The sequence below is a fragment of the Mobula birostris genome, chromosome 13, assembly GCF_030028105.1.
Source record: "Mobula birostris isolate sMobBir1 chromosome 13, sMobBir1.hap1, whole genome shotgun sequence".
NCBI lineage: Eukaryota > Metazoa > Chordata > Chondrichthyes > Myliobatiformes > Myliobatidae > Mobula > Mobula birostris.
The window spans coordinates 92389745-92404380 of NC_092382.1; the positions used below are offsets into that span (position 1 = coordinate 92389745).

The 14636-nt window shown below is 40.3% G+C and overlaps 1 protein-coding gene across 1 annotated transcript in view; it reads right to left on the minus strand.

The window, feature by feature from the left end:
• Positions 1 to 14636, minus strand: part of LOC140207172 (uncharacterized) — a 130081-nt gene that overhangs the window by 88929 nt on the left and 26516 nt on the right. The window contains exons 3-5 of the mRNA XM_072275523.1: positions 9221 to 9655; positions 4946 to 5097; positions 4344 to 4393 (exon numbers count right to left, since the gene is read on the minus strand). Coding sequence (XP_072131624.1) covers positions 4344 to 4392 — 49 coding nt within the window. The 5' untranslated portion in view covers position 4393; positions 4946 to 5097; positions 9221 to 9655. The remainder of the gene's footprint in view (positions 1 to 4343; positions 4394 to 4945; positions 5098 to 9220; positions 9656 to 14636) is intronic.

The window sequence follows — 14636 nt, forward strand, 5'->3', positions numbered from 1 at the left end:
CTGTACAAACATAACAAAAAGCATCATTTTCAATGATGATTTCAGAGGATAAAATTATAACAAAAACAAATATTCTTTAAAACAGACCCAAAGGGTGTCGGCTGAAGCTACAGCTTATTACGCCTACCCCTCTTACATATACAACAGCATATTTGGCATCAATCATCACATCAAAACAAAAAAATTCATAATCTTTTAACACAAAATCCAACTCCATTTATTTACATTACTCCCATTCATTTTAAATCATGTATTTTATATTTATTCATTATTTTTAAATAATTTTTAAATTTGTTAAGTGTGGTGCATGTTTTTAAATTCTCACTACCATAGGTTCCCCCCTGACTGAAATACAATGATTTTTTACATTTATTCTTATCCTTTGTTTTTGAAATATACATGTTCCTCTCAAATCATGTTGACTTTCTCTCATTTTAAACAACATTTGGATACTTTGTGGTAGCTGTCCATTTTTTACTTTATACATCAATTGTATTATCTTAAAATCTATGAACTCTCTGAATTTTAAAGTGTTTAGTTGAATAAATAGTGGATTGGTTGGCTCATAATAACTTGTCTTATTTACAATTCCTAGGACTTTCTTTTGGAGTAGAAAAATTGAGTTTGTATTTGTTTTGTATGTATTTCCCCATACGTCTACACAGCAAGTCATGTATGGAACTATAAGTGAACACTATAATGTATACAAAGATTCCTGATTTAAGAAATCTTGTGCTTTGTACAGTATTGTAATGGATTTTGACATTTTTGCTTTGACATAATTTATATGTGGTTTCCAGCTTAATTTATAATCTATTACCACTCCTAAAACTTTTGTTTCAGATACCTCATTAACTTCAACATCATTTATTGTAAGTTTACTATATGAGTTTGGTACACCGTTTCCAAATATTATGAATTTAATTTTACTTAGAATCAGTGATAATTTGTTAGTATCAAACCATTTCTTTATAATTTTTAGTTCTTTCTCCACTGTCCAAAAGTTGTTTCAGATGTTCCACACTACAAAATATAGTTGTATCATCAGCAGATATACATTTTAATGTCTGAGAGACCATACATATATCATTTATATACAAAATGAACAGCAATGGACCAAGCACTGAACCACAAGTTACCCTCAAAAGTTTTGAATTTGAGTTGTTTATATGATACCTGTCTTCCAAATAACTACTTAACCAGACATGTGCCACCCTCTAATACCACATCTTTCTAATTTTGTTAATAATAATTTATGGTCAATGGTGTCAAATGTTTTTTTTAGATCAAGGAACATTCCCACTGTGTATTATTTCTTTCTATAGCATTTGATATTTCTTCTACAAAATCTATTAATGCTATTGTAGTGGTTCTGCTTTTTTCAGAAACCATATTGCTCTTCACAGAGTATGTTTTGTTTTGTTATGAAATCATTTAACCTTCTTACAAATATTTTTTCCAATATTTTGGAAAACTGTGAGAGCAAAGAAACTGGTCTATAGTTTGAAAATACATGTTTATCTCCAGCTTTGTATATTGGAATGACCTTGGCTATTTTCATTTAATTGGGAAATTTTCCAGCAATCAAAGACCGATTACACGTATGAGTCAGTGGTTTCACAACACAGTCAATGATGTTTTTAATTAAATACTTATCATATCCATTCCAATCTGTTAATTTCTTGCTCTTTGATTTATATACTATATCAATTATTTCTTTTTCCTCAGTTGCTCTAATAAACATAGTGTAAGTGTTTATATTAATAATATTACTGTTTACTCCATCTTTACTGCTGGGTTCAGTAACTGATTTAGCTAATTTAATCCCCACATTAACAAAGAAATCATTAAACCTATCTGCAACCAAATTAGTATCCTTTATTACCATATAATTGTTTGAATTAAAGTAATATGGGTAAATTGTTTTTCTTTTATCCTTTTTAGTAATTTTATTTAAAACTCCCCAAGTATTTTTAATATTATTTCTCCAATAATTTACTAAAATAACTCCTTTTACTAGATCTCATAATACTTGTTAACTTATTTTTATATATCTTGTATTTAATTTCAGCTTCCTTTGTTCTATGTTTTAAGAATTTCTTATATAATACATTTTTCTTTTTACAAGCATTTTGTATTCCCTTTGTTAACCAAGGCTTATCAATACACTTCTCTTTGTCAACCTTTTTAACCAGTGGGCAACATTTATCATACAAATTATTTATTACAGAAACAAATGCTTCATAGGCTTCATCTACATAGACTGCATTCCAATCTTGTCTAACTAACTCCTCAAGAGATTTAATGGTACATTTTGTTTTATGTCAAATTAACCTACTAGTTTTAATTTCATTATTAATCATGATGCAGCTCTCAAAAGCTACAAAAACAGGCAGGTGATTGCTAACATCATTTATGAGTAAAGCTCCTGTTATTTTCCCATCAGTAACATTTGTAAATATGTATCGATGAGTGCAGCACTATTTACAGTTATCCTGCTTGGTTGTGTGACCCATCATGACAACCCTCCCCAGAATCGAGGACATCTTTACAAGTTACATCTCAAAACGGCAGCATCCATCATTAAAGACCCCCATCACCCAGGACATGCCCTTTTTCTCCTTGCTACTGTCAGGGAGGTGGTACGGGAGCCTGAAAACACACTCAATGCTCCAGGAACAGCTTCTTCCTCTCTGCCATCAGATCTCTGAATGGACAATGAACCTAGTTACACCGCCTTAAAAACCTTTTTCTCTCTCTTTGCACAACTTATTGATTTTATTTAAATATATTTCTTACTGTAATATACAGTATTTATCTTGTATTGTGGTGTACTGCCACAAAATAACAAATTACATGACATCAAACACAAATTGACATATACCAGTGATATCAGAACTGATTCTGATCAATCAAACCCTTTCCTCCTACACAGCACTCAATTCTTCTCCCATCCATGTGCCTATCTATGAGTTTCCTTACATGCCCTATCAAATATTGAAAGCCCTGGAGAGAGTGGACGCAGAGACGTGTCCGATAGTGGAGGAGTCTCAGACCAGAGGGCACAGTCTCGGAATAAAACAACGTCCCTTTAGAACAGAGATAAGCAGGAATTTCTTTAGCCAGAGGGTGGTGAATTAGTGAAATTCATCACCACAGACGACTGTGGAGGTCATGTCATTGGGGACACACACAGTGGCCACTCTGCTAGGTACACTTGTTCATTAATACAAATATCTAATTTGCCAATTACACTCTGCACCTGATAAAGTGGTCACTGAGGGCACACAGTGACACTGATTTCAAGATCAACACACTGAAAGTGCTGGATGAACTCAGCAGGTCAGGCAGCATAGATGGGAAAGAATAAACAGTCAATATTTCAGGCTGAGACCCTTCATCACGACTGGAAAGAAAGTACTGGGGAAAAAAAAGATGGATTTTTCCTCTCGCTTTCCAGTCCTGATGAAGAGTCTTGGCCCGAAACAGTGACTGTTTACTCTTTTGCATACATGTTGCCTGGCATGCTGAGTTCCTCCAGCATTTTGTGTATGTTGTTATTCACAGGGCAATTTATAAAGACCAATTAACTGACTAACCGGTACATCTTTGGACTGTGGGAGGAAACCGGAGCACCCAGAGGAAACCCACAGAGGGTGGTACGTATGCAGAATGAGATGCCACTGGAAGTAATTGAGGCAGGTACGATAATGACCTTTAAAAGACACCTCTGCCCCACCGTGATGCTTGCCTCTGTAACGTCACCCAGCTCCACCCCTGACCCAGTCCGTCTCTCATTCACACTTTCAGCCACCTCCCATTCCTGCCCTCTGCTCTCCACACACTCTGCTGGCTCTGCCTGAAATTGCCCTGAGGCCCCTTCACCCACCATCCCTGTGTTCACTAATCTGATTAAGTAACATTCAACCCAATTTTGCTTTCACATCCCAACATAACCTCAGCACTTCCTCCCAGTGTAATCCCCTCCAGCCTCTTAACACTCCCTCCAGTCCCAGCCTCTCAGAGTGTCATCACTGCATTTCCAGCCATGCCTTCTCCTCAGTCTTCAAGCCTGAAATTCTCTGCTGAAACCTCTCTGCCTCCCCATCTCCCTCCACCCCACACAGTTGTTTTACCAAACCGGGTATCTGGACGTTTCTGATCACCAGCTCTCATGCCGTGTGTCCCGGTGTCAAATTGGATTCATAATGTTCATCAGGTCACTTCAGTACTTTCCCTCATTAAATACAGGCTGTCTCTGCTCGTCTACAGAAATAATAAATAACATCTACTTCCTCTTACTGTACACAGCTCGCAGTTTGTCCCTACAAGACATTACTCACCCAGAAAACCCAGAATCAGCAGCACAACCCTCAGTTCAGCCGGTGACATTCTGGAAATGAAAGATTAGAATTAACTCAGTGAGTAATGACACACTGGGGCTGAGGACAAGGTGTAAATGGGGATGGGAACTGAGGATCGAAAGGGATATCCGTCTATAGTGGGATAGATACATCACTCTCTCACTGAAACCCCGCGGGCACAGATGAGATCTCCCTCAGTGAGACCTCACTCTCTCCCTTACTGAAACCCCAAAGACAGAGATAAAACCTCCCTTAGTGAGAACCCACAGAGATGAGATACCCCAGAGTCCCCACGGAAGGAGGTGATCTCTCCCTCTCTCCCTCACTGGGATCACACATACAGTGAGATCTCCATGACCGAGATCCCAGACAGAGGTGAGAGGTGAGAAATCCCTTCCTGAAACCTCACAGATGGATGAGACAGAAGAGCACCATCTACCTTCATTTATTTACACTCTCTCTCTCTCCCTCTCTACAACACACACACACACACACACACACACACACACACACACACACACACACACACAGAGCACAAGACAAATTTCCAGGTTCGATCAGTTTTGGGGATGTCTACTCACGTGTGACTCCCGATGAGGTGTTGCTGTGTGAACTGGAGGGAGATGGGACCACCTACAACCTCCTCACTCTGCTGTGAGTGGTGTCAGACTCAGCGACAGGTCAACGACTACTTTCCGCACCGGCTTCTCGAAGCAATGAAACCAGAGCTGGGCTGCGGAACAGTTGATGCATGATTGGAAAAAGTATGCAAAGCAAGCAAACAAACAACACCTATCCTGAGTCTCTGCAATGAAGAGCCTATTGTTCCCAGTCAGTGAGCTTCCTCTAACGACCACAGCTTCAGTGATGGGTCAGTATTGAGCAGGGGAACAGGAATGGACACGGGTGCTAGAGAGGAAATAGTCACAGGATTACTGTTGCCAGGTTTAAAATGGGTCAGTATTGTGGGGTGGGAGGTGTAGATCACCTGTAATGGACAGCAGGCATTAGAGGGGTAGTGGACACAGGATAAACCCCCGGTCAGGTTGGTTACAAATTTATCAAATCTCTGCTCATTCTCCTACTCTCTGGGGAATAAAGGTAAACACAATGATGAGGGGTACAGACAGTGTAAGTACAAGCTGGGGGAGAGCAGAACTAGAGAAAATTTACAAGGATGCTACCAGGACTTGAGGATCTGAGATACAGGGAAGGTTGAACAGGTGATGACTTTATTCCCCAGAGTGTAGGAGAATGAGGGAGATGTGACAGAGGTTTATTTACCCTATCCATACCCCTCACAATACAATATTATGGAGAGGGTCAATGTAAACAGAGCTGGAACTGTTTCAGGGGAACACGAGAGGGATCTTCTTCACTGAGAGAGAGGCGAGAGCGTGGAACAAGCTGCCGGCAGAAGAGGTGGATGCGCGTTCGATTTCAACGTTCAAGAGAAATGTGGATTGTACGAGGGTGGGAGGGGTACAGAGGGCTCTGGTCTGGGTGGAGGTCGATTGGACCAGGCAGGTTAATGGTTCAGCATGGACTAGATGGACAGAAGGTCCTGTTTCTGTGTTGTGGTGTTCTGAGACTCTTCTCTGACTCTGATTTCTGGGTTTTCTCCCCATTTAGAAAATAGTCTACGGCTTTATTCTTTCTAACAAAGTCTATGTCCATACACTTCCCTACACTGTATTCCATCTGCCACTTCTTTGCCCATTCTCCTAATTTGTCTTTCTGCAGACACCCTGCTTCCTCAGCACTACCTGCCCCTCCTGTCAACTTTGTATCATCCTCAAACATTGCACAAAGCTCTCAATTCTGTCATTAAAATCACTGACGATTCATGTGAAAAGAAGCGGTCCCAACAGCAAACCCTGTAGAATACCACAACTCACCAGCAGCCAACCAGTAAAGGCCCCGTTTATTCCCACTCATTGCCTCCTGCCAGTCAGCCATGCTGGTATCTTCCCTGGGCTCTTGTTTAGCAGACTCATGTGCATCACCTTGTCAAAGGCCTTCTGAAAATCCAGGTTAACAACGCCCACTGACTCTCTTTTCTCTCTCCTGCCTGTTATTTTCTCAAATAATTTCAGAGCTTTCTCATGCAAGATTTCCCCTAAGGAAACCATGCAGACTACAGTCTAATTTTTCATGTGCCTTCAAGTTCCCCAAAACCTCATGGTTAATAACGGACTCCAACAACCAACAAACGACTGAAGTCAGACTAACTGGCCCATAATTTATTGTCTCCTGCCACCCTCCCCTTTCAAGAGTGGAGTGACATTTGCAATTTTCCAGTCCTCCAGAATCATTCCAGAATTCAGTATTGTTGAAAGATCACAACTAAAGCCTCCATAATCCCTTCAGCTACCTCTTACAGAACCCTGGGGTGCAAGTCCATCTGGTTCAGACCTTTCAGCTTCCCAAGCCACTTCTCTTTAGTAATAGCAGAATCAGAATCAGGTTTAATATCACGGGTATTTGTCGTGAAATTTGTTGTTTTGTGGTAGCAGTACAGTGCAATAAAAATAAAAAACTATACTGTAAATTACAATAAGAGATTTATATATTTAACATATTCATATATGATGTTTAACTTAATACATATAGAATTTGATTAGAAGTAGAAAAAGAGCAAAAAATGAAAAAGAAAAGAGTGAGTGTACATGGGTTCATTGTCCATTCATAAATCTGATGGTGGTGGGAGGTGGGAAAGAAACTGTTCCTAATACGGTTAGTCTGAGGTTTCAAGCTCTGGCACCTCCTCCTTGATGGAAGCAATGAGATGAGACCATAAAACCATAAGACAAAGGAGCAGAAGTTGGCCATTCAGCCCATCGAGTCTGCTCCGCCATTTTATCGTGAGCTGATCCATTCTCCCATTTTGTCCCACTCCCTCGCCTTTTCACCATAACCTTTGATGCCCTGGCTACTCAGATACCTATCAATCTCTGCCTTAAATACGCCCAATGACTTGGTCTCCACTGCCGCCCTTGGCAACAAATTCCATAGATTCACCACCCCCTGGCTAAAAAAATTACTTTATATTTCTGTTCTGAATTGGCGCCCTTCAATCCTTAAGTCATGCCCTCTCGTACTAGACTCCCCCATCATGGGAAACAACTTTGCCACATCCACTCTGTCCATGCCTTTTAATGTTCGAAATGTTTCTATGAGGTCTCCCCTCATTCTTCTAAACTCCAAGGAATACAGTCCAAGAGCAGACAAACGTTCCTCATATGTTAACCCTCTCATTCCCGGAATCATTCTAGTGAATCTTCTCTGTACCCTCTCCAATGTCAGCACATCCTTTCTTAAATAAGGAGACCAAAACTGCCCACAGTACTCTAAGTGAGGTCTCACCAGCACCTTATAGAGCCTCACATCACATCCCTGCTCCTATACTCTATTCCTCTAGAAATGAATGCCAACATTGCATTCGCCTTCTTCACCACCAACTCAATCTGGAGGTTAACCTTAAGGGTATCCTGTACGAGGACTCCCAAGTCCCGTTGCATCTCAGAACTTTGAATTCTCTCCCCATTTAAATAATAGTCTGCCATTTATTTCTTCTGCCAAAGTGCATAACCATACACTTTCCAACATTGTACTTCATTTGCCATTCTTTGCCCATCCTTCCAATCTATCCAAGTCTCTCTGCAGATTCTCCGTTCCTCCACCTATCTTCGTATCATCAGCAAACTTAGCCACAAAGCCATCTATTCCATAATCCAAATCGTTGATGTACAATGTGAAAAGAAGCGGCCCCAACACTGATCCCTGCGGAACACCACTGGTAACTGGCAGCCAACCAGAATAGGATCCCTTTATTCCCACTCCCTGTTTCCTGCCAATCAGCCAACGCTCTATCCACGTATGTAACTTTCCCGTAATTCCATGGGCTCTTATCTTGTTAAGTAGCCTCCTGTGTGGCACCTTGTCAGAGGCCTTCGGAAAATCCAAATATACAACATCCACTGCATCTCCCTTGTCCAGCCTACTTGTAATTTCGTCAAAAAATTGTTATAGGTTTGTCAGGCAGAGGGCTTGTCCTGGGTGATGGATCCTTCATACTGGATTGGATGCTGCCTTTTGGAGGATTTCTTGCTCAATTAATCCTCGATGTTGGGGAGGTTAGCGTCCCTGATGGAGCTGTCTGAGTTTGCAACTTTCTGTAGCTTTTTCTGACCCTGTACAGTATCCTCTCCATACTGGACAGTGATACAACCAGTTTGAATGCTCTCTGCGGTACATCTGTATAAATTTGAGAGTCTTTGGTGACAAACCAAGTCTCCTCAAACTCTTAAATATATCCACTCTCATGCCTTCTTTGTAATTCTATTAATGTTGGGCCCAGCATCGATCTTCAGAGATGTTGACGCCCAGGTACTTGAAACTGCTCACCCTTTCCACTGCTGACCCCTCATTGAAGACTGGTGTGTGTTCCCTTGACTTCCCCTTGCTGAAGTCCACAGTCAATTCCCTGGTCTTACTGACATTAAGTGTAAAGTTGCTGTTTTGACACCACACAACCAGCTGATCGATCCCACTCCTGTACACCCCCTCATCACCATCCAAACTGCTGCCAACAATAGTTGTAGAATCAGCAAATTTATGAATGGCATTTGGGGCACCGACACTCACTCAGCACACTGACACTCTTGAATTTCTGAAATACTGTCTTCCACAGTGAAGACTGACACAAAATATTTGTAAATTCATCCACTATTTCGTTGTCCCCCATTACAACCTCTCCAACAGTTTTCCACTGGTCCAATATCCACTCTCCCATCTCTTTTACTCTTTATATATCTGAAAAAAACTTCTGTATTCACTTTTATTGGATAGCTTACCTTCATATTTCACTTTTCTCTCCTTATTGGTTTTCAAGTTGCCTTCTGCTGGTTTTCATCGGCTTCCCAATCCTTTAGCCTCACATTAATTTTTATGATCCATTCCCTCTCTTTTGCTTTTATGCTATCGTCGACTTCCCTTGTCAGCCTCAGCCTCCAGTTAGAACACTTCTTCTTTGGGATGTGTTTATGCTGGGCCTGCCCATCTGAATTTCCTCCACTCCGCACGTCCTGACTCTGCCTCGACCTCACTCCGACTACTTCCACTCGAACGTGACTCGACGTCTCTCGGAATCTGTCTCGCACCCGCACGTCTCGACCCTCAAGTCAGCCTGGCCTCTTCAGTACAGAACAAAGGGGGGGACGAATACATTTGAACTGCTGATATTTCCATTTTTGAATGCTTTACAATTTTCCCTGTTTTTTTCAGCTCCACTGTGGAAAAAAACATGTGATTCACAAATAAAAATTCTCAGTTAAATTGATCAAAATCCCTGGCAATACAGTGGCAATACTCATTTACGTGAACAAGGTGTTGGGGGCTGAATACTTTTTCAAGGCACTGTAGAAAGACAGATGGATAGATAAATAAATAATACCGAGAACATGAGATGTAGAGTCCTTGAAAGTGAGTCCATAGGTTGTGGGATCAGATTAGGATTGAGGTGAGTGAAGTTATCCTCACTGGACCAGCAGCCTGATGGTTGAAGTGTAATAATTGTTCCTGAACCTGGTGGTGTGAGACCCAAGGCTCCTGTACCTCCTGCCCAATGGAAGCAGTGAGAAGAGAGCATGGTCTGGATGGTGGGGGTCACTGATGATGGATGCTGCTTCCTTGTGTCAACACTCCTCGTAGATGTGCTCAATGCTGGGGAGGCTGTTTCAGTGTTGTCTGACTGTGACTCTCTCTCTCCCTTCATCTCTCACCTCTACTGTCTTTCACTTTCTCACTCTCCCCATTCCCCCAACACTTCAGAATGTACTAATGTTTTGTGTTTCAACCTGTGATGTTTCACCAAATGTGACCTTTCACCAAATGTGACCTGTGTCTATGATGTGAAAACCCTTCTGTTCTCAGTCTGTTTCATCCGGTGGCAAACAGGAGAACAGAACAGGACTGCTTTGAAAACACAAACTGGAGAATGTTCAGAGAGGCTGCTCCCTATGCCAGCCACGTAACATCGAGGAATATGTGGATTCTGTGACCTGCTACACAGAGAAATGTACTGAGAACGTTACCATCACAAAACACATCCGTGTGGAACAAGTCCGAAGCCATGGCTCACTGCAGAGGGCCATGCACGGCTGAGGGATTGTGATGTTGTCTTTAGATCGGGGGGACGTGACAGCTCTCTGAGAAGCAAGAAGTCTGCTTTCCCACTCCATCAGGAAGGTGAAATGGGAGCATTCTCAGAGAATTTTCAATCATTTCTGCAATACCAGGGAAAAGAGGTGCGTGTAGCAGGGAACTCAGAGGATTACAGACAAATCTACCCTGCACATCAGTGACGAGGACACCTCACTCCCTGACAGGTTGAGTATCTTTTACACCCAGTTTGATGCACAGAACAAAGTGCTGGTGAGAGAGACCCAGGGGAGGAAACCCTCCATCTGGCTGAAGCTGAGGTGAGGAAGGCCCTGGCCAGTGTTAACCCACACTATGTTGTGGGACCTGATCATATACCAGGTCGGGTTCTGAAAGACTCTGCATTCCAGTTAAATGAGGTGCTGACGGATATATTCAACATCTCTCTGGAACAGTCCATTGTCCTCTCGGTTTTCAAGATGGCAACCGTCATTCCAGGGCCAAATTCAGACTTCTCCCCCCTTCCCCCTCAGTCCAGAAGAAGGGTTTCAGCCCGAAATATCAACTGTACTGTTATCCATAGACGCTGCCTGGCCTGCTGAAACATTTTGTGTGTGTTGCTCAGATTTCCTCTTGTTTCTGACAAGCTGCATCTCCATCTGGTATGGGAGCAGCAGAGCATCAGACCGGAAGTCCCGACAGAGAGGGGTCATTTATCAGGAGTATGGCCCAAAGTATAATTAAGGATCCCAACCATCCATCCAGCATCCTCTTTGATTTTTTACCATCAGGCAGGAGACTCCGAAACATAAAATCAAGAATGGTCAGGATGGGAAACAGTTTCTTCCTTCAGACCATTAGGCTTCTGAACTCCCTGCCATATGGCATTTGAAGTGTAACTGGTTAATTTGTTCTGTACCGGAAAATTTAATTTATGAATTTTGATTCTTTATGTGCAATTCATTTGAGGATTTTATTCTTACTTTCCTGAGGTATTGTGTGTTATGTGTACTACTGCGTTTTACACTCTGGTCTGGAGAAACTTTGTCTCGTTTGACAGTATACATGTACATAGCTAAATGACAATAAACTGGACTTGACTTGTTTTGTCTGTCCTTCCTCACCGTCTCACTACACACTGTATCTACACGTCTGTCCTTCCTCACCGTCTCACTACACACTGTATCTACTTGTCTGTCCTTCCTCACCGTCTCACTACACACTGTATCTACTTGTCTGTCCTTCCTCACCGTCTCACTACACACCGCATCTACTTGTCTGTCCTTCCTCACTGTCTCACTACACACTGTATCTACTTGTCTATCCTTCCTCACCGTCTCACTACACACTGTATCTACCTGTCTGTCCTTCCTCACCGTCTCACTACACACTGTATCTACTTGTCTGTCCTTCCTCACCGTCTCACTACACACCGTATCTACTTGTCTGTCCTTCTTCACCGTCTCACTACACACTGTATCTACTTGTCTATCCTTCCTCACCGTCTCACTACACACTGTATCTACTTTTATACCAGCTGCCCCATCCTCAGCCCCATCACTCCCATTTCCATTCTCCTGCCAAATTAGATTAAACCCTCCACAACAGCTCTAGCAAACCTGCCCACTGGGATATTGGACCCCCTCGGGTTCAGATGTAACCTGTTTCCCTTCGACTGCTCTCCACTGTACAGATGTAGGGGTTCCTGAAATGGATTCTCCTAAACTACCTTTGCCAGTCCTGAAGAAGGATCTCAGCCCAAAATGTGAACATTTTATTCCTTTCCATAGATATTGTCTAAACTGCTGAGTTTCTCCAGCATTTTAGACTATAAGACATCGGAGCAGAATTAGGGTATTTGGCCAGTCAGTCATGGTTCATCCTTTTTTCTCCACCTCAGCCCCACTCCCCAGACCTCTCCCCGTAACATTTGATGCCATGTCCAATCAAGAACCTATCTTTTTAAATCTTTTTATTGAATAAGTATACAAAAAGGTAAGCCATATAGGCACTAATACACTGTTAGAATATAATAAAATTACAGGAGATATTAATACAAAAAAAATGATACAAACAATGTAATTTAAACATAACATACCAAGGTAACATAATAGCATACTAATTTTTATATATATATACCAATAGAGAAAAAGAAAAAAAAACCCACTGTGCAACTAACTAAAAGCAAAGCAAAGCAATGGGCTAACTTGGAACCAAGCAGAGTTAAAAAAACTTAAAATCACGTCCTCAATCCCGACCTCCATTCAAAACAGTAAAAAAAAAAGAAGGGTATATAAATATGGAGCAAAAAAAGAGGAGAAAAAAAATTACATTAAATGAAAATATTGAATAAAAGATCTCCAGGTCTGTTCAAATTTAAGTGAGGAATCATACAGATTGCTTCTAATTTTCTCCAAATTCAAGCATAATATTGTCTGAGAAAACCAAAAAAAGGTAGTTGGAGCATTAAGCTCTTTCCAATGTTGTAAGATACATCTTTTCGCCATTAAAGTAAGAAATGCAATCATTCTACGGGCTGAAGGAGAAAGATTACTGGAAATTTTAGGTAGTCCAAAGATAGCAGTAATAGGGTGAGGAGAGATATCTATATTCAATATCTTTGAGATAATATTAAAAATGTCTCTCCAAAAAGTTTCCAGAGTAGGACAAGACCAAAACATATGAGTTAAAGAGGCTATCTGCCCCAGACATCTATCACAAAAAGGATTAATATGAGAATAAAAGCGAGCTAATTTATCTTTGGACATATGTGCTCTATGAACAACTTTAAATTGAATTAGGGAATGTTTAGCACAAATAGAGGAAGTATTGACTAATTGTAAAATCTGCCCCCAGTCATCCACGGAAATGATAGACTCCAATTCCTGTTCCCAATCTACCCTAATCTTATCAAATGGAGCTTTCCTAAGTTTCATAATAATATTATAAATCATAGCCGATGCACCTTTCTGACATGGATTAAGGTTAATTATAGTATCTAAAATGTATGTAGGAGGAAGCATTGGAAAAGAAGAAAGTATAGTACTTAGGAAATTTCTAACTTGTAGATATCTAAAAAAATGTATTCTTGATAAATTATATTTATTAGATAATTGTTCAAAAGACATAAGGGAACCATCTAAAGATAAATCCAAAAACCGTGAAATACCCTTAATCTTCCAAATTTGAAAAGCACGATCCGTAAAAGAGGGAGGAAAAAATATGTTACCTAAAATAGGAATCGCTAGCCCAAATTGGTTAAGATCAAAAAATTTTCTGAATTGAAACCAAATATGTAAGGTATATTTAACTATCGGGTTAGATACCTGTTTGAGGCGTTTCATATCAAAAGGAAGAGAGGAACCTAAAATAGAGCCAAGTGTATAGCCCTGAACAGATTGTAATTCCAATGCTACCCATTTAGGAATGGATAGTATATCCTGGTCAAGTAACCAAAATTTCATATGTTGAATATTAATTGCCCAATAATAAAATCTAAAGTTGGGTAATGCTAAACCTCCATCTCTCTTAGCTTTCTGTAAATGTATTTTACCCAGTCTCGGGTTTTTATTTTGCCAAATAAATTAAGAAATTTTTGAGCCAACTTTATCAGAAAAAGATTTTGGAACAAAGATTGGTAATGCCTGAAATACACATAGAAATTTTGGCAAAAAAAATATCTTAACTGCATTAATACGACCAATCAAAGTTAAATATAAAGGAAACCATTTAGATGAAAGTTGAGTAATATGGTCAATTAAGGGTAAAAAGTTAATCTTAAATAAATCTTTGTATTTACAAGTAATTTTAATCCCAAGATATGAAAAATAATTATTAATCAATTTAAATGGAAAGTTATGATATAAGGGAAGTTGTTTATTAATCGGGAAAAGTTCACTCTTACTAAGATTTAAGTTATAACCTGAAAAGAGACTAAATTGTGCTAATAACTCTAAAACAGCAGGGATGGATTTTTGAGGATTAGAAATATATAAAAGTAAGTCATCAGCATAGGGTGATATTTTATGGGACTTTAAGCCCCGAGTTATCCCAGTAATATTTGGAGATTCTCGAATGGCAATTGCAAGAGGTTCTAATGCAATATCAAAT